This window comes from Pseudophryne corroboree, chromosome 9 (assembly GCF_028390025.1).
Source record: "Pseudophryne corroboree isolate aPseCor3 chromosome 9, aPseCor3.hap2, whole genome shotgun sequence".
NCBI classification, from domain to species: Eukaryota; Metazoa; Chordata; class Amphibia; order Anura; family Myobatrachidae; genus Pseudophryne; species Pseudophryne corroboree.
Window position 1 is genome coordinate 284415376 of NC_086452.1, and position 23364 is coordinate 284438739.

At 47.9% G+C, this 23364-nt stretch overlaps 1 protein-coding gene across 1 annotated transcript in view; it reads right to left on the reverse strand.

Annotated features, from left to right (window-relative positions):
• The window catches only part of TXN2 (thioredoxin 2), a 334353-nt gene that overhangs the window by 257028 nt on the left and 53961 nt on the right, over positions 1-23364 (reverse strand). Inside the window, exon 2 of the mRNA XM_063940325.1 lies at positions 10038-10315. Within this exon, the coding sequence (XP_063796395.1) occupies positions 10038-10315 (278 nt within the window). The remainder of the gene's footprint in view (positions 1-10037; positions 10316-23364) is intronic.

Genomic DNA, 23364 nt, shown 5'->3' on the forward strand with positions numbered 1-23364 from the left:
TGTACTACTATGCAAGACATGCTTCTCTGGAGCTCCGTTGGTTGCCAAATGGCGGCCAGCCTGTGAGAAAAGCCGGGGGAAAATTTTATGTGGAAGTTTTGTAAATATTCAGTGAGCCTATTAGTGATGAGCTGGCTCCATATTCTATAACCAGAGGCCTCTGGAATCACTGAAAAATCTACTCACCTCTGTGATGAGATGATCCCGACTTTCACCGCAAGCAGCGGAGTACGGGTAGAGTTTGCCCCTGCAGTGAGGAAATGGGCGCCAGCACGTGCAGAACCGCAGGGGCAGCCGGGAGCTGAGGCCCATGTCGGGAGTAAGCTCCCCCCCCGTTCTGGCGCCCAATTTAAACATTACCAGCTTCAGTGCAAACGTTGCGCTGAGCGCCCCGCATCCCCCTCTGGCAATGCGAGCCGCGGCCGGGGAGCTAGGAACCCGTTGTGCAGAGCGGGATTAAGCTCCGCCCCCCGTTATGGCGCCCATATTTAAACGAACCACTTCAGAGCAAATGTTGCGGGGAGCGCCCCGCATCCCCCTGCTGGCAATGCGAGCCGCGACCGGGGAGCCCGCTGTGCAGAGAGGGATTAAGCTCCGCCTCCACCCCCGTTACGACGCCTAGATTTAAACATAACCAGCTCAGTGTATATATAGCGGAGAGTGCTGTCCGTAATGGCGCCGATTTTAAAACTGCCAAGGCGCCTCTGAGTGGTATCCCCCTGCTGGCACTGTGAGCCGCGGCCGGGGAGCTGAGAGCGGGGGGAGCGTTTGTACTCACCGCTGCTTGCAGGATCCTGATGGAGAGGCCCCGACACACGCCGCACCCAGCGGTGTCCAGCCATTGATACTCACTGCTGCCTTGCTGCCGGAATCTTCTGCTGACGGAGCGGCCCCGACAAGCGCCGCACGCAGCGGTGTCCGGCCACCTCCGGAGAGCTAGCGTCTCCTTCAGCCGGGGACCATCCCAAGCCGCACACAGCTGCTATGAGACCCCGCCGGCAGCTCCCGCGGTGCAGACTGGCAGAGGCAGAGCTGCCAGTCTGTGAAGAAAGAAGAAAAAAACCCAAGAGTGAGCCAGCTCCCTTGGGCACAAATTAAAGACTGGCTTGGAGGGGGGACATAGTAGGGGAGGAGCTAGTCACATGGTTATAAATTTAAAGTGCCAGCTCCCAGTTACTGCCTACTATGGGGGTCATTCCGAGTTGTTCGCTCTGTATTTTTCTTCGCATCGCAGCGATTTTCCGCTAAATGCGCATGCGCAATGTTCGCACTGCGACTGCGCCAAGTAAATTTGCTATGTAGTTAGGTATTTTACTCACGGCATTACGAGGTTTTTTCTTCGTTCTGGTGATCGTAGTGTGATTGACAGGAAGTGGGTGTTTCTGGGCGGAAACTGGGCGTTTTATGGGAGTGTGTGAAAAAACGCTACCGTTTCTGGGAAAAACGCGGGAGTGGCTGGAGAAACGGAGGAGTGTCTGGGCGAACGCTGGGTGTGTTTGTGACGTCAAACCAGGAACGACAAGCACTGAACTGATCGCAGATGCCGAGTAAGTTTGAAGCTACTCAGAAACTGCTAAGAAGTGTCTATTCGCAATTTTGCTAATCTTTCGTTCGCAATTTTGATAAGCTAAGATTCACTCCCAGTAGGCGGCGGCTTAGCGTGTGCAAAGCTGCTAAAAGCAGCTTGCGAGCGAACAACTCGGAATGACCACCTATATTCACATTGTATCTGCACTCCATAGGGGCTATGAAGGATGAAGGAGAAAGGATAAATAAGTTTTGGTCCACTCCCCATGTAATTGATTCTATTTGGAGAAGTGAGACGAACACACAAGGTATAAGGTGAGTATATGTGAGAGTGTTTCTTACAGCTATACTTTCAACGGTTTGTGTGGCCTGTCTTTGATTTAATATTTCTTTTACAGGAGGGATATATGCCCCACAAGCTGGAAGTTGCGGTTCTCCAAGAACCGGCATGCGGGGCAGGCTTGCTGGGACCTGCAGTTCTCCTGTAAAATACAATATTAATATACCTTTAACTGAATGCTATCAACTTGGTACCCACGGTCTTGGGTGCCCTGGAGAAGGTGGACCTCTTTATTGGGTGGTCCCCACTTCCCTAGGATTCCCCGGCCTGGGTTGACTAGTAGGGGGGTTAATGAGTTGGCGGGGTTGACCCCAACAAGCGTGTCCTTGAACCAGGACCGGCACACGGAGCCCCATGTTGGTTTTCTTTTCAGAGGGGGACCCACTCTGAGTTGTTTTTTAAATTAACTTTGCTACACTAACCACACGTAAGCCTGCACACATCACACTGATCCCTGGCAGGCTTCGCACCAAACATGCAGCTTTATCGCATCTAAATTCACAGCTCACATCACCCGACAAATCCACTCAATACATCATTGAAAGACAATACACCCCGAAAATAAGATTGTTACTAAATGTGCAATTTGCAGTAAAAAATGTTCTTGCGAAAAGGGGTGATTAGGGATCACACACCAAAACGAGTCTTTAGAAATTTCCACCCTGGAGTGGTTTAAATAGATCTGGGACATGCATGGTGAAGTGTTGCATTGTTAGAAAATGGGTTTTTGAGCTTGCAGTTTGGAGCTACAAAGGTGTTCATTTAACAACACTGAAAAATCACATGAAACACATTTTAATGTACTGAAAAATACTATAAAGATTTTAGTTTGCTGAAATAAACTTACAGGCTATCTTTCGCTATTTTTTTTTACATTTGACACATTTTAAAAACATACAATATTTTCCATATGGGCACTAATAATAGGATTTTAATTACCTACCGGTAAATCCTTTTCTCGTAGTCCGTAGAGGATGCTGGGGTCCACAGTAGTACCATGGGCAGACAGGTCCACTAGGAGCCACTGGCACTTTAAGAGTTTAATAGTGTGGCCTGGCTCCTCCCTCTATGCCCCTCCTACCAGACTCAGTCTAGAAACTGTGCCCGAGGAGAGAAGGATATTACACAGATAGTGGTGAGATCCACACCAGCTCACACAACAAGGCAAACCAAGCTAACTAGCTTGAAATTCAGCTTCAGCTGAAACATTACTATACCAAGTAACAAGGCAGTACGTAACTAAGAACAAAGTCGTACTAAACCAGATTACCACTGCAGGATAACGAAGCGCTGGGCGGGCGTCCAGCATCCTCTACGGACTACGAGAAAAGAATTTACCAGTAGGTAATTAAAATCCTATTTTCTCTTACGTCCTAGAGGATGCTGGGGTCCACATTAGTACCATGGGGATGTACCAAAGCTCCCAGAACGGGAGGGAGAGCGTGGAGGCTCCTGCAGAACTGATTGACCAAACTTTAGGTAGTAAAGGCCAAAGTATCGAACTTGTAGAACTTAGCAAACGTGTTCGACCCTCACCAAGTAGCTGCTCGGCAAAACTGTAAATCCGAGACACCCCGGGCAGCCGCCCAGGAAGAACCCACCAGATTTTGGACACGGCAATCCTGCCGTAGAATACGCATGCTGGATAGTGAACCTGATTCAGCGAGAGATTGTCTGCTTAGAAGCAAGCCATCCAATTTTCTTGGGATCATACAAGACAAACAGAGAGTCCGATTTTCTGAGACGAGCAGTCCTCTTCACATAGATTGTCAGAGACCTTACAACATCCAAGGACTTTGATGAAATTGAGGAGTCAGTAGCAACTGGCACCACAATAGGTTGGTTGATATGAAAAGCCGACACAACCTTCAGAAGGAACTGCTGACGTGTCTGGAGCTCAGCTCTATCTTCATGGAAGATCAAGTAGGGGCTTTTACAGGACAAAGCCCCCAACTGCGAGACACGTCTAGCAGAAGCTAAGGACAACAAAGTGACAGCCTTCCACGTGAGAAACTTGACCTCAACATCCTGTAGAGGCTCGAACCAATCCGATTGGAGGAACTGTAACACCACGTTAAGATCCCAGGGTGCGTCGGTGGCACAAAAAGAGGCAAGATGAGCAGAACCCCTTTCAAAAAAGTCTGAACCTCAGGGAGGGAAGCCAGTTGTTTCTGAAAGAAAATGGATAGGGCCGAAATCTGGATCTTTACGGATCCCAACATCAGGCCCATATCCACACCTGCTTGCAGGAAGAGAAACCATCCCAGTTGAAACTCCACCGTTGTTAGGCGCAGCGGTCCGTAGCCGGCCGCTGCACCTTCTCCCCTTTCTGCACGGCGCCTGGCAACGCTAGGGACGCCGTGCGCGCTGAGCCGCCGGGTCCCTAGCAACGCTAGGACGCCGTGCGCGCTGAGCCGCCGGGTCCCTAGCAATGCCAGGACGCGTGCGCGCCGAGCCGCCGGGTCCATAGCAACGGGGACGCCACAGGCGGACCGCGTTCCCCGTTGCTGGTGTTTAATTAGTATGCACTCACACATGTTCTCTGGTCGTGCAGCAAGGCAGCTGCACGACATTTTGGGTAATTAGGCTCTGGACTCTGATTGGAGGGTTCCCTGTTTTAAGCCTCCTCAGTGCCTCACACAGACGCCGGTGATAGCTTCCTGCATGCTGCTCATGTTTGGTGAACGTCTGTTCCTGGTCTGCTGTGCCCGGTCTTTCCAGTTCTCTGAGTTCCTGAGTCTTGGAGTAGCCGTCTTATCCTAAGGAATTCTTCTGGTCCTCGTTTACCTGTGGCAGTCGATAGAGGATCTTGCTTGGTTTCGTGAGTGGTGGCTCTGCCGCAAGTTGCGGCCTAAACCGCTTTATATTGTTTTCTGTTATTGGAGCATTTGCGGAGGTATCCGCTTCCACAGTCCTCTCCGGTACTCGGCGGTGCCGTGTAGGAGAGTGGACAAGTGGAGTATTTTGTTGTTCTTTTCCCTGGCGGAAATCCGCGCATACTTTAGTTTCAGCTTTGTTAGTAGCCCCTGGCCTTGTTGTTCAGTTAGAGGGCCCCTTGTTATCACCCTGTCTCGGTTCCCTCTTTGTCTCTCATTAAGACCTGAGGGGGCATCGGAGTTGGGCAGACGTAATCCGCCCTTCAAACGCGGCTGCCATGGGCCCAAGCAACCATAGTCTCGCAAGAGTGTACTGACAGCACGGGCGAGACAACGGAGATAGGGTGCCAGGGGCTATTCCCTTTCCATTCCCCTTTCCCAGCATTTCGTTCTGGTATTCAGGTCCTACCATATAAGATCACCCCTGACCTGAGTATCAGAATCATAACAACCGTAGGAAATTTCTTGGATTCACACCAAGAGACATACTTTTTCCAAATGCGATGGTAGTGTTTAGACGTTACTCCTTTCCTAGCCTGTATCAGTGTAGGAATATACTTGTTCGGAATGCCCTTCCGAGCTAATATCTGGCATTCAACTTACATGCCGTCAAACATAGCTGCGGTAAGTCTTGATAAGCGAACGGCACCTGTTGCAGTAGGTCCTCCCAAAGAGGAAGAGGCTTTGGATCTTCCAGCAGAAGACCAAGAAGATCGTTTTAAAACTCTTGGAATGAGTGGAAGTGGAGGAAACACGTACACCGACTGGAACACCCACGGAGACACCAGGGCGTCCACTGCCATGGCTTGCGGGTCCCTGGACCTTGAACAATACCTCGAAAGCTTTTTGTTGAGACGGAAGGCCATCATCTCTACTTGAGGTATACCCCAAAGATCTGTAACCTCCGTGAACACCTCCGGATGAAGGCCCCACATTTTCCTGGATGGAGATCGTGTCTGCTGCAGGAGTCCGCTTCCCAGTTGTCTACTCCCGGAATGAAGATTGCTGACAGCGCCAATGCGTGTTTTTCTGTCCAGAGGATGATTCTTGTTACCTCTGACATTGCAGCTCTGCTCTTCGTTCCTCCCTGTTGGTTTAAGTAGGCCACCATCGTTACATTGTCTGACTGCACTTGAATGGCTCGATCTCGCAGAAGATGGGCCGCTTGGAGAAGACCGATGTAGACGGCATAGTTCCAGAATGTTTATTGGAAGACTGGATTCCAGGCTTGACCACTTTCCTTGGAAGGTTTCCCCCTGAGTGACCGCCCCAGCCCCCGAGACTTGCATCCGTGGGTAGAAGGATCCAGTCCTGAATCCAGAACCTGTGGCCCTCCAGAAGGTGAGGTATTTGCAGTCACCAGAGGAGTGAAATACTGGCTTTCGGCAGACGTATTCTCTGGTGCATGTGTAGATGAGATCCTGACCACTTGTCTGACCACTTGTCTAGGAAATCCAGTTGGAAGGACCGAGCATGAAACTTTCCATACTGTAGAGCGTCGTACGAGGAAACCATCTTCCCCAGAAGGCAAATGCACTGATGAACTGATACCCGGGCTGGCTTTAGGACATCGCGGACCATTGTTTGAATCACCAACGCTTTCTCCTCCGGTAGAAACACCCTCTGCACTTCCGTGTCGAGGATCATCCCCAGAAAAGACAATCTCCTTCTCGGCTCCAAATGTGACTTTGGAAGGTTCAGGATCCAACCGTGTTCCCTAAGCAGATGAGTCGTGAGAGCAATGTATTGCAACAACGTCTGCCTGGACAATGCTTTTATCAGCAGATCGTCCAGATATGGAATTATGTTCATCCCCTGTCTGCGGAGGAGAACCATCATCTCTGCCATCACCTTGGTGAACACCCTCGGTGCCGTGGAGAGACCGAACAGCAATGCCTGAAACTGACAGTGATTGTCTAACAGCGCAAATCTGATATAAGCCTGGTGCGGCAGCCAAATTGGAATGTGGAGGTACGCATCCTTGATATTCAGGGATACCAGAAACTCCCCCTCCTCCAGACCTGAGATCACCGCTCTCAGAGACTCCATTTTGAACTTGAACTCACTTAGATAAAAGTTTAACGATTTCAAGTTCAAAATTGGCCTGACCGAACCATTCGTCTTCGGTACCATGAAAAGGTTTGAATAATAACCCTTGTTTTGCATATAAGGTGGAACTGGGACAATGATCTGTGACTTTTCCAATTTTTGGATGGCTTCCTGTAGGATAGCCCTTTCTGCCAATAAAGCTGGCAAGCCTGATTTGAAGAATCGGTGAGGCAGGAGTTCTTGAAACTCCAGCCTGTACCCCTGGGACACAATATCCTGTACCCAGGAGGCAAGGCCGAACGACACCCAAACGTGGCTGAAACGTCTGAGCCTCGCCCCCATCGGCCCGTCCTCCAGGCCGTGCGGTTCACATTCATGCTGAGGATTTTGATGTACCAGAAGCAGGTTTCTGGTCCTGGGAAACTGCAAGTGCAGGTTTTTTGGATTTTGCCCGATCCCCTCTAAAGAAGGTGTTAGAAGGCTTGGTCTTTTTTGTCTTAGCTGACCGAAAGGACAGTGACATAGCACAAGAAAAGGGTTTCCTCGGAGCAGGCGTAGCTGAAGGAAGAAAAGGTGACTTACTCATGGTTGCCGTGGAAATCCACGCATCCAACGCTTCCCCAAATAGAGCCTGACCTGTGTAGGGTAGGTTCTCCACACTTCTCCTGGATTCCGCGTTGGCAGACCATTGGTGTAGCCAGAGTCCTCTGCGAGCCGAGACAGACATGGAAGATATCCTAGCAGCCATCGTACCCAGGTCTTTCATGGATTCCACAATAAATCCTGCAGAATCCTGTATGTTACGTAAAAACAATTAGTCACTTTTACCCATTGTATCCAATTCCTCAAGTACCGTGCCTGACCACTTTACTACAGCTTTAGAGATCCATGCACAGGCACTAGTATGTCGTAGTATCGCCCCTGAAGCCGTGTATATGGATCTGAGCATAGTGTCAATTTTGCGATCAGCCGGTTCTTTTAACGCGGTAGATCCCGGGACTGGTAAAACCACCTTCTTTGACAGTCTGGAAACAGATGCGTCAACTATGGGTGGGTTTTCCCATTTCTTTCTATCCTCCTCAGGGAAGGGAAAGCAACCAGAACCTTTCTTGGGCTCTGGAATTTTTTCTCTGTGTTCTCCCAGGATTTATCAAATATAGTGTTTAATTCCTTAGACGCCGGGAAGGTTAGCGAGGCTTTCTTATTATCTGTGAAGTAAGCCTCCTCAACCTGCTCAGGTGTTGTGTCAGCAATATTCAACACGTCTCTAATGGCCTCAATCATCAACTGCACCCCTTTTGCAAGAGATGCCGCACCCCGCAGCACATCCCCCTCACCGTCTGCCGTGTCAGAATCGGTATCCGTGTCATTTTGCATAATCTGGGCAAGTGCACGTTTTTGAGGGTGTATGCTAGGGGACTTTGAAGTAATGGGAACAGAACCAGACCAAACTGCCATAGAGTCCTGTAAAAACTGAGTTGCAGTCTTAGTATGTGCTACCCTAGTAGAAATCTGAGAAATCATACCCTTAAGGTTGGCTAACCACACAGGCTCCTTTGCAGGGATCTGTGATAAAACGGTACAATCCTGAGTACATGGAATGGGATCGTCCTGAGAGGAATTATCCTCAGCAGCATATGACACAGAGTCCCTAGACATGGCATTTGGAGACAGCAAACACTCCACACACACACACACACACACACACACACACACACACACAGGTAAATGACAGACACCCAAGAATGCCAAGAAAGCCACAGAGATTGGAGCCAACCCATACACAGCGCTTTCTAGATAGAGGAAAACCACTACCTAGCGCTTACTGTGTACCTTAATAGGCTACACAGCATTAACACAACCCCCCCACCCCCTTCTACAACCCCCTGGTACCGGATAGGATAGCTGGAGTTGATTGGAGGGACAGCTCTCCCTGTCAGGGTCTCCACACAGGGATCTGCAGGCAGGAAAAATGGCGATGAACACTGCTGGGACCACTCTGAGAAGTCCCGCCCCCAGATCATGGCGCTGCTTCCCGCTCCACTGTTCTTTATACTGGCCTGAGGATTTTGCTGACAGTGTAACCGGGGCCCCTGACAGACTTCATCACCAGTGTAGGGTACAGCGCTGGCTCAGGGCACCCCTCCCAGCGCCGCACTAAGTACCGCTGAGCAACCGGAGCGCAGTTAGTACTGCGCTCCCACCCTGTTGTCGCCATCTTCACACCGGCTCCCCGCTTGCTAGGGGAGCCAGTGACTCACTCGCCACTTGAATCTTCTGGCTCTGTAAAGGGGTGGCGGCATGCTGCGGGGTGAGCGATCACCTGTGGCGGCGAACGATCATTCCCCTCAGGAGCTCAGTGTCCAGTCAGCGGAGATAGTGGCTCGTACCCCTCAGCGCGGACACTACTTCCCCCCTTAGTACCACGAAGCAGGGAGGCTGTTACCTGCAGCCTCCCTGTGCCTAACTAACTCTTAGAAAATATTAAAACTAAAGAAGCTCTAGGAGCACACCTAGCTGTGACCGTGTCTTTACGGGCACATTTTCTAAACTGAGTCTGGTAGGAGGGGCATAGAGGGAGGAGCCAGCCTACACTCTCAAACTCTTAAAGTGCCAGTGGCTCCTAGTGGACCCGTCTATACCCATGGTACTGTGTACCCCAGCATCCTCTAGGACGTAAGAGAAAGCCTCTTAACAAAACACTGTTCTGCTATGTTATTTGCAGTTTTATTGGGGGTTCAAGGTGATTTTACCACTCTTTCTTGCACCTAGGTCTCACATAGTAGAATTAACACAACGAAATGCGGCAATCCTCATGAATGGCCATTTACAATTGAATTATGAGAGTCATAGCAGTACTTCATGAAAATTACCAGTGATGTGTGTTATTTTTAAGGCTTTAATTTGCATTTCAAAATGCCTGCACAACTGAATCGCCCCTCATTTTATCTAATAGCAATCATATTCATTAAAAATGTTTAGCTTTCCAAATGTTTTTGGTAAAATGAAAGCAAATAAGCTGCCAGGAAAAACCAAGGAGGGAAATTACTCAGAACCACTGTACTAGACCAAAAGGTTAAAAGCCAATAGGTGCACCAAGAAGGGATATTTCCATATGTGACCTACCTACATTATTCATTCATTATGGGACATTTTGCAAGATAGATATATAAACTTTTTGCACTTTATGGAGTAGCCATAGATTTTTGCATATATAAATGTGTATAGATGCAAATAAAACTTACTGTGCATGGAAATCCACCACCACTGGGGTCTCACTTCCAACAACACGATCCTGAAAGTCATCTTTGTTCTGGACATTAAATGTTACGCTACAAGAATTTGACATGGAAATCTTATGAACAATGGTAAAAATAGGCAAATGAGAGGATTGTGAAGTTGTAGATAGCAGACCAAATGTTCGTGTGCACTTTGAAAGCAGACTGATTGAAGACTGTGTTGGTACAACAAGACTCTTTCCAGATGTCGAGAGAAAATGTTTGAAGATCAACCTCTGGGCCATCTGTAACAACCAAATAAAAAGTTTATATATAAAACAATGCTACATTTGATAGAGATAAATCCACTAGACTGGAAATGAAGAAGGAAGAACCAGGGTGGTCATTCCGAGTTGTTTGCTCGCTGGCTGCTTTTAGCAGCATTGCTAACGCTAGGCCGCCGCCCTCTGGGAGTGTATCTTAGCTTAGCAGAATAGCGAACGAAAGATTAGCAGAACTGCTACTAAATAATTCCTTGCAGTTTCTGAGTAGCTCCAAATCTACTCCTAGATTGCGATCAACTCAGTCCGTTTAGTTCCTGGTTTGACGTCACAAACATGCCCTGCGTTCGGCCAGCCACTCCCCCGTTTCTCCAGCCACTCCTGCGTTTTTACCTGGCACGCCTGCGTTTTTACCTGGCACGCCTGGGTTTTTTAGCACACACCCTGAAAACGGCCAGTTACCTCCCAGAAACACCCACTTCCTGTCAATCACACTACGATCACTCGAGCGATGAAAAAACGTTGCTCGAGCTTGTGTAACTCTACTAAGTTTTGTGTTAAATGACTGAACGCATGCGCGCTGCGTACCATGCGCATGCGCATTTTCCACCTAATCGCTCCGTTGCGAAAAACGGCAACGAGCGAAGAACTCAGAATGACCACCATAGTTCTGTTTATTAGAGATCTATATTGTACACAACTCTGAGTGTATCCAGGATCTATCCTTTGTATGCTGAGTGCAAATGTGAGGATTCAGGAGCTCCTGTAGTTTTGTGCTATGTTCTTACGCAGGAAAAAATAGGAATTTTAATACCTACCGGTAATTCCTTTTCTCCTAGTCTGTAGTGGATACTGGGGTCTGGTACTTTAGTACCATGGGGTATAGATCGGGTCCACTGGAGCCTGGCACGTTAAATCTTTTAGTGTGTGTACGTGAGTGCTGGCTCCTCCCCTCTATGCCCCTCCTACCAGACTCAGTCTAGGAAAAATGTGCCTGAGGAGACGGACATAATATGAGAGAAGAAAAATACAACAGCGGTGAGGCAACAAGCCAACACACAACCATGAACGAAAGGAGGGCGCTAACCAGAACAGAGGATAGCAACACATAGGTGGTCATTCCGAGTTGTTCGCTCGCTAGCAGTTTTTAGCAGCCGTGCAAACGCTATGCCGCCTCCCACTGGGAGTGTATATTAGCTCAGCAGAAGTACGAACAAAAGGATCGCAGAGTGGTGGCAAACCTACTCAGCGCTTGCGAACACTTCAGACTGTTCAGTTCCTGTTTTTACGTCACAAACACGCGGTGTGTTCGGCCAGCCACGCCTGCGTTTTTCCTGGCACGCCTGCGTTTTTTCGAACACTCCCTGAAAACGGTCAGTTGACACCCAGAAACGCCCACTTCATGTCAATCACTCTGCGGCCAGCAGTGTGACTGAAAAGCTTTGCTAGACCCTGTGTGAAACTACATTGGTTGTTGTAATAGTATGTCGCGCATGCGCATAAGTGCCGGTTTTTTGCCTCATCGCTGCACAGCGAACGAATTCAGCTAGCGATCAACTCGGAATGACCACCATAGTAACATAGCATCTGAGGTTAAAAAAAGACAATTTGTCCATCAAGTTCAACCTATTTGTGGTCTCCTATGCAGGATTATTTTGGTCTAAATTTTGTCTGATGCTGATTGTCGTTGTGCTTTATTCCTCTTTTCATAGTAACTATAGTGCGCGACTACGCACCATAACCCTGGATATCCATTAGGAATTTATCTAACCCATTCTTAAAGGTGTTGACTGAGTCCGCCATTACAACTCCCTCAGGCAGGGAATTCAAAACACATATTGTCCTTACTGTAAAAAACATTTACGCCGCATTGTGCGGAATCTCCTCTCCTCTAACCTAAGCGAGTGTCCACGTGTCCTCTGTGCTGATCTTACCAAAAACAGGTCCCGCGCAAGCTCTGTGTATTGACCCCTTATATATTTGTAGATGTTGATCATGTAACCTTTTAGTCTCCTCTTTTCCAGTGTAAACATGCCTAGCCTTGCAAGCCGTTCCTTGTATTCCTGCGTCTCCATGCCCTTAATTAGTTTGGTCGCCCGAGCCTCTGAACCTTTTCTAGCTCCAGAATATAATTTTTGTAGTATGGTGTCCAAAATTGCACACAGTATTCAAGATGTGGCCTCACTAGTGATTTATATAATGGGAGTATAACACTCTCGTCCCTTGCATCAATTCCCCATTTTGTGCATGCTAATATCTTATTAGCCTTCTTTGCTGCAATCCTACTTTGGGTACTGATGCTTAGTTTGCTATCTATGTGAACACCTAAGTCCTTTTCCAGTACAGAATCCCCTAATGTTACCCCATTTAGTATGTAGGTGTAATTTTTGTTCTTGCTACCACAGTGCATTACCTTACACTTGTCTGTATTGAAGTGCATTCTCCATTTGGCTGCCCATGCTTCTAATTTAAATAAGTCGTTCTGAAGAGACTCCGCATCCCCCTCCGTATTTATAACTTTACACAATTTGGTATCGTCTGCAAAAATTTACATCATACTCTCTAGACCTTCTGTTAGGTCGTTAATGAAAATGTTGAACAATAGTGGTCCTTGTACAGACCCTTGTGGCACACCACTTAGCACTTCAGTCCAATTTAAAAATGATCCATGAACCACAATGCGCTGTTCCCTATTATCTAATTTTTGACCCAAGTGCATATTGTGCTCCCTTGCCCTATTTCTTGTAGCTTATAGATAAGTCGCATGTGTGGTACAGTGTCGAAAGCTTTGGCAAAGTCTAAAAAGATTACATCCACCTCCTTACCCTGATCAAGGTTCGCACTTACTGTTTCATAAAAGCCAAGTAAGTTGGTTTGACAAGATCTGTCCTTCACAAATCCATGTTGATTCCTTTTAATGACCTTATTGACTTCAAGGAACTTCTGAATACTATCCCTTAGAATACCTTCCAATACTTTCCCCACTATGGATGTAAAACTAACTGGTCTATAATTACCCGGTTCAGCTTTACTTCCCTTTTTGAATATTGGCACTAATTCCGCTATACGCCAGTCTTTTGGAACCATACCTGATATAACTGAATCTTTAAAGATTAAAAATAGCGGTCTTGCAAGTTCATAGTGAAGCTCCATTAGAAACCTTGGGTGAATTCCATCGTGACCCGGTGACTTATTAATCTTTACAATTTTTACTCGGTCACAGACAACCTCCTCACTTAAATAAACACTGATCAGTGGGACATTATCATTGAGATTGTGTGTTAGTTCCTGAATTTGGTCCTCTCCTGTAAATACTGTTGAAAAAAACTCATTTAGTTTGTCTGCTATGTCATTATCATTTTTGACTAAGACTCCCAACTTGTCTTTTAAAGGGCCTATAGTCTCCTTCTTTAATCACGTGCTGTTGATGTATTTAAAGAAGTTTTTGAGATTCGATTTGCTTTCCTTTGCTACTAGTTTTTCAGTTTCTACTTTAGCCGCTCTTATTGTCTGGCAGTGTCAGAAATATCCTGAGGCAGCTCATCCTCAATTGCCTGAACCCATGTTTCAATTCCTTTTGCGGCCCAGGAGGCTGCTATAGTGGGTCTATGTACAGCACCGGTAAGAGAGTACATAGACTACAGGCATCCCTCCACGCGCTTATCCTTCGGTTCCTTCAGTGAGGCGACAGTGGTGACAGGCAGAGTAGATGACACCACAAGACGGGCAACATGAGAGTCCACCGGCGGTGGAGTTTCCCACTTGTTACTCAACTCCACAGGGATAGGATAATGAGCTAGCATCTTTTTAGACAGGGAAAATTTCATTCCTGGAGACGACCCGGATTTCTGACGTATGTCAATTAAATGGTCAGAATGTGGTAAGACTACCTTAGTAACCTTCTGACGTTTGAATTTATCAGGCTTTTTAGACGCAGTAGTGGAATCTATCTCATCATCAATTGGAGAAACAGCTTAATAGCCTCCACTAGGTCAGGAACATCAACATGGGTTGTAGATTCCTCATCAGAAGCGACTGTATCAGTGTCTGACGGATCAGTATATTCCCCATCCTCATCAGAAGTACTATCCGAAATATTAGTGGATTGTGAGGAAGAAATTGTCCGATTAGATGACCCCTTGACCCCAGAGGGCTATGGGGTAGACTTGATTTAAGATTGATTTAATTTTTGTAACTGGGTAGACAGAGTGTCCGTCCAGAGCGGATTAACTACAGGGACAATATGTGGATGCAATGGTACAGGAGGTCCCACAGGGGGCGTAAGACGTGTCACAAGCGTATTCAGCATACTGGAGAACGCTGCCCAAGGTGGTTCCTGATTGGCCACAGGTGCCGCAGGCTGACTGGGAGATGTATGGCACCCAGTGCCTTAACCATCAGTTAAAACTTCCCCCTCAGGTAAATCCTTGGTGCCAGCACTGCATGATGCAGAAGCGTCCGCGTATTTCCTGCCCTGTGTGGCAGACATAATAGAGAATGTAGCCTTAGAGCATAACAGTACAATATAGCCAGACATACACAATACCTGCAAATAACCTTGATCTATCTGACAGTAAATACAGGGCACAAACAGAGGATTAAAGCAGTATGAGGTGACTGAAATACACAGTAAAAAACCCCAAACAGTATATACTGTGTAACATTATACAGTGGGGCAAAAAAGTATTTGGACAGCCACTGATTGTGCAAGTTGACCCACTTAAAAAGATGAGAGAGGTCTGTAATTTCCATCCTAGGTACACTTCAACTGTGAGAGACAGAATCTGAAAAAAAAAAAACTAGAAAATCACATTGTATGATTTTTAAACAATTTACTTGTATATTCTTGCGGAAAATAAATATTTGGACAACTACCAATCAGCAAGATTTCTGGCTATCACAGACCTGTTACTTCTTCTTTAAGAAGCTCTTCTATCCTCCACTTGTTACCTGTATTAATGGCACCTGTTTGAACTGGTTATCTGTATAAAAGACACCTGTCCACACCATCAGTCTGACTGCTACCTCTCCACCATGGCCAAGACCAGAGAGCTGTCTAATGACACCAGGGACAAAATTGTAGAGCTGCACAAGGCTGGGATGAGCTACTCGACAATAGGCAAGCAGCTTGGTGAGAAGAGATCAACTGTTGGTGCAATTATTAAAAAATGGACGAAATACAAAATCACTGACAATCTCCCTCGACCTGGGGCTCCACGCAAGATCTCACCTCGTGGGGTATCAATGATCTTGAGAACGGTGAGGAATCAGCCCAGAACTACATGGGGGGACCTGGTCAATGACCTCAAGAGAGCTGGGACCACAGTCACAAAGGTTACCATTAGTAACACACTACGTCGTCATGGATTGAAATCCTGCAGCGCCTGAAAGGTCCCACTGCTTAAGCCAGCACATGTCCAGGCCCGTCTAAAGTTTGTCAGTGACCATCTGGATGATCCAGGGGAGGATTGGGAGAATGTAATGTGGTCAGATGAGAGCAGAATCACATTTTTGGTATAAACTCCACTCGCCGTGTTTGGAGGGAGAAGAATGATGAATGGCATCCCAAGCACACCATACCCAATGTGAAGCATGGGGGTGGAAACATCATGCTTTGGGGCTGCTTTTCTGCAAAGGGGACAGGACAACTGATCCATATTAAGGAGAGGAAGAATGGGGCCATGTATCGTGAGATTTTGGGCAAAAACCTTCTTCCCTCAGTAAGAGCATTGAAGATAGAACGTGTCTGGGTCTTCCTGCATGACAATGACCCCAAACACACCGCCCGAGCAACTAAGGAGTGGCTCCGTAAGAAGCATTTCAAGGTCCTGGAGTGTCCTAGCCAGTCTCCAGACCTCATCCCAATAGAAAATATGTGGAGGGAGTTGAAAGTCTGTGTTGCCCGGTGACAGCCCCAAAACATGACAGATCTAGAGAAGATCTGCATGGAAGAGTGGGCCAAAATACCTGCGGCAGTGTGTGCAAACCTGGTCAAGAACTACAGGAAACGTTTGACCTCTGTAATTGCCAACCGAGGTTATATTACAAAGTATTGAGTTAAACTTTTTGATTGTCCAAATATTTATTTTTCGCAAGAATATACAAATAAATTGTGTAAAAATCATACAATGTGATTTCCTAGTTTTTTTTTCAGATTCTGTCTCTCACAGTTGGAGTGTATCTATGATGGAAATTACAGACCTCTCTCATCTTTTTAAGTGGGTCAACTTGCACAATCGGTGGTTGTCCAAATACTTTTTTGCCCCACTGTGTATATATATATATATATATATATATATATATTTATATATATATATATATACACATATACACTGCTCAAGAAAAATAAGATTTTACTCACCGGTAAATCTATTTCTCGTAGTCCGTAGTGGATGCTGGGAACTCCGTAAGGACCATGGGGAATAGACGGGCTCCGCAGGAGACTGGGCACTCTAAAAGAAAGATTAGGTACTATCTGGTGTGCACTGGCCCCTCCCTCTATGCCCCTCCTCCAGACCTCAGTTAGGATACTGTGCCCGGAAGAGCTGACACAATAAGGAAGGATTTTGAATCCCGGGTAAGACTCATACCAGCCACACCAATCACACCGTATAACTCGTGATACTATACCCAGTTAACAGTATGAAATATAACTGAGCCTCTCAACAGATGGCTCAACAATAACCCTTTAGTTAGGCAATAACTATATACAAGTATTGCAGACAATCCGCACTTGGGATGGGCGCCCAGCATCCACTACGGACTACGAGAAATAGATTTACCGGTGAGTAAAATCTTATTTTCTCTGACGTCCTAGTGGATGCTGGGAACTCCGTAAGGACCATGGGGATTATACCAAAGCTCCCAAACGGGCGGGAGAGTGCGGATGACTCTGCAGCACCGAATGAGAGAACTCAAGGTCCTCCTCAGCCAGGGTATCAAATTTGTAGAATTTTGCAAACGTGTTTGCCCCTGACCAAGTAGCAGCTCGGCAAAGTGGTAAAGCCGAGACCGCTCGGGCAGCCGCCCAAGATGAGCCCACTTTCCTTGTGGAATGGGCTGTTACTGATTTAGGATGCGGCAATCCAGCCGCAGAATGCTCCAGCTGAATTGTGCTACAAATTCAGCGAGCAATAGTCTGCTTAGAAGCAGGAGCACCTATTTTGTTGGGTGCCTACAGGATAAAAAACGAGTCAGTTTTCCTGACTCCAGCCGTCCTGGAAATATAAATTTTTAAGGCCCTGACTACGTCCAGTAACTTGGATTCTTCCAAGTCCCTAGTAGCCGCAGGCACTACAATAGGTTGGTTCAAGTGAAAAGCTGATACCACCTTAGGGAGAAACTGGGGACGAGTCCTCAATTCTGCCCTATCCATATGGAAAATCAGATAAGGGCTTTTACATGACAAAGCCGCCAATTCTGACACACGCCTGGCCGAAGCCAAGGCCAATAACATGACCACTTTCCACGTGAGATATTTCAAATCCACAGTTTTAAGTGGCTCAAACCAATGCGATTTTAAGAAAATCAACACCACGGTGAGATCCCAAGGTGCCACAGAAGGCACAAAAAAGGGGCTGAATATGTAGCACTCCCTTTACAAATGTCTGAACTCCAGGCAGTGAAGCCAGTTCTTTCTGGAAGAAAATCGACAGGGCCGAAATCTGGACCTTAATGGAACCCAAATTTAGGCCCATAGTCACTCCTGACTGTAGGAAGTGCAGAAAACGACCCAGCTGAAATTCCTCTGTTGAGGCCTTCCTGGCCTCACACCACGCAACATATTTTCGCCAAATACGGTGATAATGGTTTGCGGTTACTTCTTTCCTGGCTTTTATCAGCGTAGGAATGACTTCCTCCGGAATGCCCTTTTGTTTTAGGATCCGGAATTCAACCGCCATGCCGTTCAACGCAGCCGCGGTAAGTCTTGGAACAGACAGGGCCCCTGCTGTAGCAGATCCTGTCTGAGCGGTAGAGGCCATGGGTCCTCTGATATTATTTCTTGAAGTTCTGGGTACCAAGCTCTTCTTGGCCCATCCGGAACCACGAGTATCGTTCTTACTCCTCGTTTTCTTATTATTCTCAGTACCTTTGGTATGAGAGGCAGAGGAGGGAATACATAAACCGACTGGTACACCCACGGTGTCACTAGAGCGTCCACAGCCATTGCCTGAGGGTCCCATGACCTGGCGCAATATCTAGTTTTTTGTTTAGGCGGGACGCCATCATGTCCACCTGTGGCCTTTCCCAACGGTTTACCAACAGTTGGAAGACTTCTGGATGAAGTCCCCACTCTCTCGGGTGTCGGTCGTGTCTGCTGAGGAAGTCTGCTTCCCAGTTGTTCACTCCCGGAATGAACACTGCTGACAGTGCTAAGACGTGATTTTCCGCCCATCGGAGAATCCTTGTGGCTTCTGCCATCGCCATCCTGCTTCTTGTGCCGCCCTGTCGGTTTACATGGGCGACTGCCGTGATGTTGTCTGATTGGATCAGTACCGGCTGGTTTTGAAGCCGAGGCCTTGCCAGACTTAGGGCATTGTAAATGGCCCTCAGTTCCAGAATATTTATGTGTAGGGACGACACCTGACTTTACCAAAGTCCTTGGAAATTTCTTCCCTGTGTGACTGCCCCTCAGCCTCGAAGGCTGGCATCCGTGGTTACCAGGACCCAGTCCTGTATGCCGAATCTGCGGCCCTCTTGAAGATGAGCACTCTGCAGCCACCACAGTAGAGATACCCTGGTCCTTGGAGACAGGGTTATCAGCCGATGCATCTGAAGATGCGATTCCGACCACTTGTCCAAGAGGTCCCACTGAAAGGTTCTTGCATGGAACCTGCCGAATGGAATTTTGCTTCGTAAGAAGCTACCATTTTTCCCAGGACTCGTGTGCAGTGATGCACCGATACCTGTTTTGGTTTCAGGAGGTCACTGACTAGAGATGACAGCTCCTTGGCTTTCTCCTGCGGGAGAAACACTTTTTTTCTGTTCTGTGTCCAGAACCATCCCCAGGAACAGCAGGCGTGTGGTAGGAACCAGCTGTGACTTTGGAATGTATAGAATCCATCCGTGCTGTTGTAGCACTTCCCGAGATAGTGCTACTCCGACCAACCTCGCCCTTATAAGGAGATCGTCCAAGTACGGGATAATTAAAAACTCCCTTTTTTTCGAAGGAGTATCATCATTTCTGCCATTACCTTGGTAAAGACCCTCGGTGCCGTGGACAGTCAGTGTTTGGAATTGGTAATGGCAATCCTGTACCACAAATCTGAGGTACTCCTGGTGAGGATGGTAAATGGGGACATGTAGGTAAGCATCCTTGATGTCCAGGGATACCATGTAATCCCCCTCCTCCAGGCTTGCAATAACCGCCCTGAGCGATTCCATCTTGAACTTGAATTTTTTTATGTATGTGTTCAAGGACTTCAAATTTAAAATGGGTCTCACCGAACCGTCCGGTTTCGGTACCACAAACAGTGTGGAATAGTAACCCCGTCCTTGTTGAAGTAGGGGCACCTTGACTATCACCTGCTGGGAATACAGCTTGTGAATTGCCTCTAGCACAGCCTCCCTGCCTGAGGGAGTTGTCGGCAAGGGAGATTTGAGGAAACGGCGGGGGGGAGACGCCTCGAATTCCAGCCTGTACCCCTGAGATACTACTTGAAGGATCCAGGGATCCACCTGTGAGCGAGCCCACTGATCGCTGAAATTTTTGAGGCGGCCCCCCACCGTACCTGGCTACGCCTGTGGAGCCCCCGCGTCATGCGGTGGACTCAGAGGAAGCGGGGGAAGAATTTTGATTCTGGGAACTGGCTGACTGGTGCAGCTTTTTCCCTCTTCGCTCGTCTCTGTGCAGAAAGGAAGCGCCTTTGACCCGCTTGCTTTTCTGAAGCCGAAAGGACTGTACCTGATAATACAGTGCTTTCTTAGGCTGTGAGGAAACCTGAGGTAAAAAAATTTCTTCCCAGCTGTTGCTGTGGATACGAGGTCCCAGAGACCATCCCCAAACAATTCCTCACCCTTATAAGGCTCTATGTGCCTTTTAAAATCAGCATCACCTGTCCAGTGTCGGGTCTCTAATACCCTCCTGACAGAATGGACATTGCATTAATTCTGGATGCCAGCCGGCAAAATATCCCTCTGTGCATCCCTCATATATAAGACGACGTCTTATGTTCGCAAAATAGTATCCCTGTTTGACAGGGTTACAGACCACGCTGCAGCAGCACTATCTGCAGGTCTCAGTCTAGTACCTGAGTGTGTAAATACAGACTTCAGGATAGCCTCCTGCTTTTTATCAGCAGGTACCTTCAAAGTGGCCGTATCCTAAGACGGCAGTGCCGCCTTTTTTGACAAACGTGTGAGCGCCTTATCCACCCTAGGGGATATCTCCCAGCGTAACTTATCCTCTGGCGGGAAAAGGTACGCCATCAGTAACTTTTTAGAAATTATCAGTTTCTTATCGGGGGAACCCACGCTTTTTCACACTTCATTCACTCATTGGATGGGGGAACAAAACACTGCCTGCTTTTTCTCCCCAAACATAAAACCCTTTTTTAGTGGTACTTGGGTTAATGTCAGAAATGTGTAACACATTTTTTATTGCCGGGATCATGTAACGGATGTTCCTAGTGGATTGTGTATATGTCTCAACCTCGTCGACACTGGAGTCAGACTCCGTGTCGACATCTGTGTCTGCCATCTGAGGGAGCGGGCGTTTTTGAGCCCCTGATGGCCTTTGAGACGCCTGGGCAGGCGCGGGCTGAGAAGCCGGCTGTCCCATAGCTGTTACGTCATCCAGCCTTTTATGTAAGGAGTTGAAACTGTCGGTTAATACCTTCCACCTATCCATCCACTCTGGTGTCGGCCCACAGGGGGAGACATCCCATTTATCGGCATCTGCTCCGCCTCCACATAAGCCTCATCATCAAACATGTCGACACAGCCGTACCGACACACCGCACACACACAGGGAATGCTCTGACTGAGAACAGGACCCCACACAGCCCTTTGGGGAGACAGAGAGAGTGTATGCCAGCACACACCAGAGCGCTATATAATGTAGGGATAAACACTATCACTGAGTGAATTTTCCCCAATAGCTGCTTGTATAAACAATATTGCGCCTAAATTTAGTGCCCCCCCTCTCTTTTTAACCCTTTGAGCCTGAAAACTACAGGGGAGAGCCTGGGGGGCTGTCTTCCAGCTACACTGTGAAGAGAAAATGGCGCCAGTGTGCCGAGGGAGATAGCTCCGCCCCTTTTTCGCGGACTTTTCTCCCGCTTTTTTATGGATTCTGGCAGGGGTAATTATCACATATATAGCCTCTGGGGCTATATATTGTGATTATTTTGCCAGCCAAGGTGTTTTTATTGCTGCTCAGGGCGCCCCCCCCCCCAGCGCCCTGCACCCTCAGTGACCGGAGTGTGAAGTGTGTATGAGGAGCAATGGCGCACAGCTGCAGTGCTGTGCGCTACCTTGGTGAAGACTGAAGTCTTCTGCCGCCGATTTTCCGGACCATCTTCATGCTTCTGGCTCTGTAAGGGGGACAGCGGCGCGGCTCCGAGAACGAACACCAAGGACGGGTCCTGCGGTCGATCCCTCTGGAGCTAATGGTGTCCAGTAGCCTAAGAAGCCCAAGCTAGCTGCAAGCAGGTAGGTTCGCTTCTTCTCCCCTTAGTCCCTCGTTGCAGTGAGCCTGTTGCCAGCAGGTCTCACTGTAAAATAAAAAACCTAACATATACTTTCTTTCTAGGAGCTCAGGAGAGCCCCTAGTGTGCATCCAGCTCGGCCGGGCACAGAAATCTAACTGAGGTCTGGAGGAGGGGCATAGAGGGAGGGGCCAGTGCACACCAGATAGTACCTAATCTTTCTTTTAGAGTGCCCAGTCTCCTGCGGAGCCCGTCTATTCCCCATGGTCCTTACGGAGTTCCCAGCATCCACTAGGACGTCAGAGAAATAAAGGGAACACTAAAATAACACATCCTAGATCTGAATGAATGAAATATTCTTATTAAATACTTTGTTCTTTACATAGTTGAATGTGCTGACAACAAAATCACACAAAAATTATCAATGGAAATAAAATTTATTAACCCATGGAGGTCTGGATTTGGAGTCACACTCAAAATTAAAGTGGAAAAACATACTACAGGCTGATCCAACTTTGATGTAATGTCCTTAAAACAAGTCAAAACGAGGCTCAGTAGTGTGTGTGACCTCCACGTGCCTGTATGACCTCCCTACAATGCCTGGGAATGCTCCTGATGAGGTGGCGGATGGTCTCCTGAGGGATCTCCTCCCAGACCTGGACTAAAGCATCCGCCAACTCCTGGACAGTCTGTGGTGCAACGTGGCGTTGGTGGATGGAGCGAGACATGATGTCCCAGATGTGCTCAAATGGATTCAGGTCTGGGAAATGGGCGGGCCAGTCCATAGCATCAATGCCTTCGTCTTGCAGGAACTGCTGACACACTCCAGCCACATGAGGTCTAGCATTGTCTTGCATTAGGAGGAACCCAGGGCCAACCGCACCAGCATATGGTCTCACAAGGGGTCTGAGGATCTCATCTCGGTACCTAATGGCAGTCAGGCTACCTCTGGCGAGCACATGGAGGGCTGTGCGGCCCCCCAAAGAAATGCCACCCCACACCATTACTGACAAACTGACAAACCGGTCATGCTGGAGGATGTTGCAGGCAGCAGAACGTTCTCCTTGGTGTCTCCAGACTCTGTCACGTCTGTCACATGTGCTCAGTGAGAACCTGCTTTCATCTGTGAAGAGCACAGGGCGCCAGTGGCGAATTTGCCAATCTTGGTGTTCTCTGGCAAATGCCAAACGTCCTGCACGGTGTTGGGCTGTAAGCACAACCCCCACCTGTGGACGTCGGGCCCTCATACCACCCTCATGGAGTCTGTTTCTGATCGTTTGAGTAGACACATGCATATTTGTGGCTTGCTGGAGGTCATTTTGCAGGGCTCTGGCAGTGCTCCTCCTGTTCCTCCTTTCACAAAGGCGAAGGTAGCGGTCCTGCTGCTGGGTTGTTGCCCTCCTACGGTCTCCTCCACATCTCCTG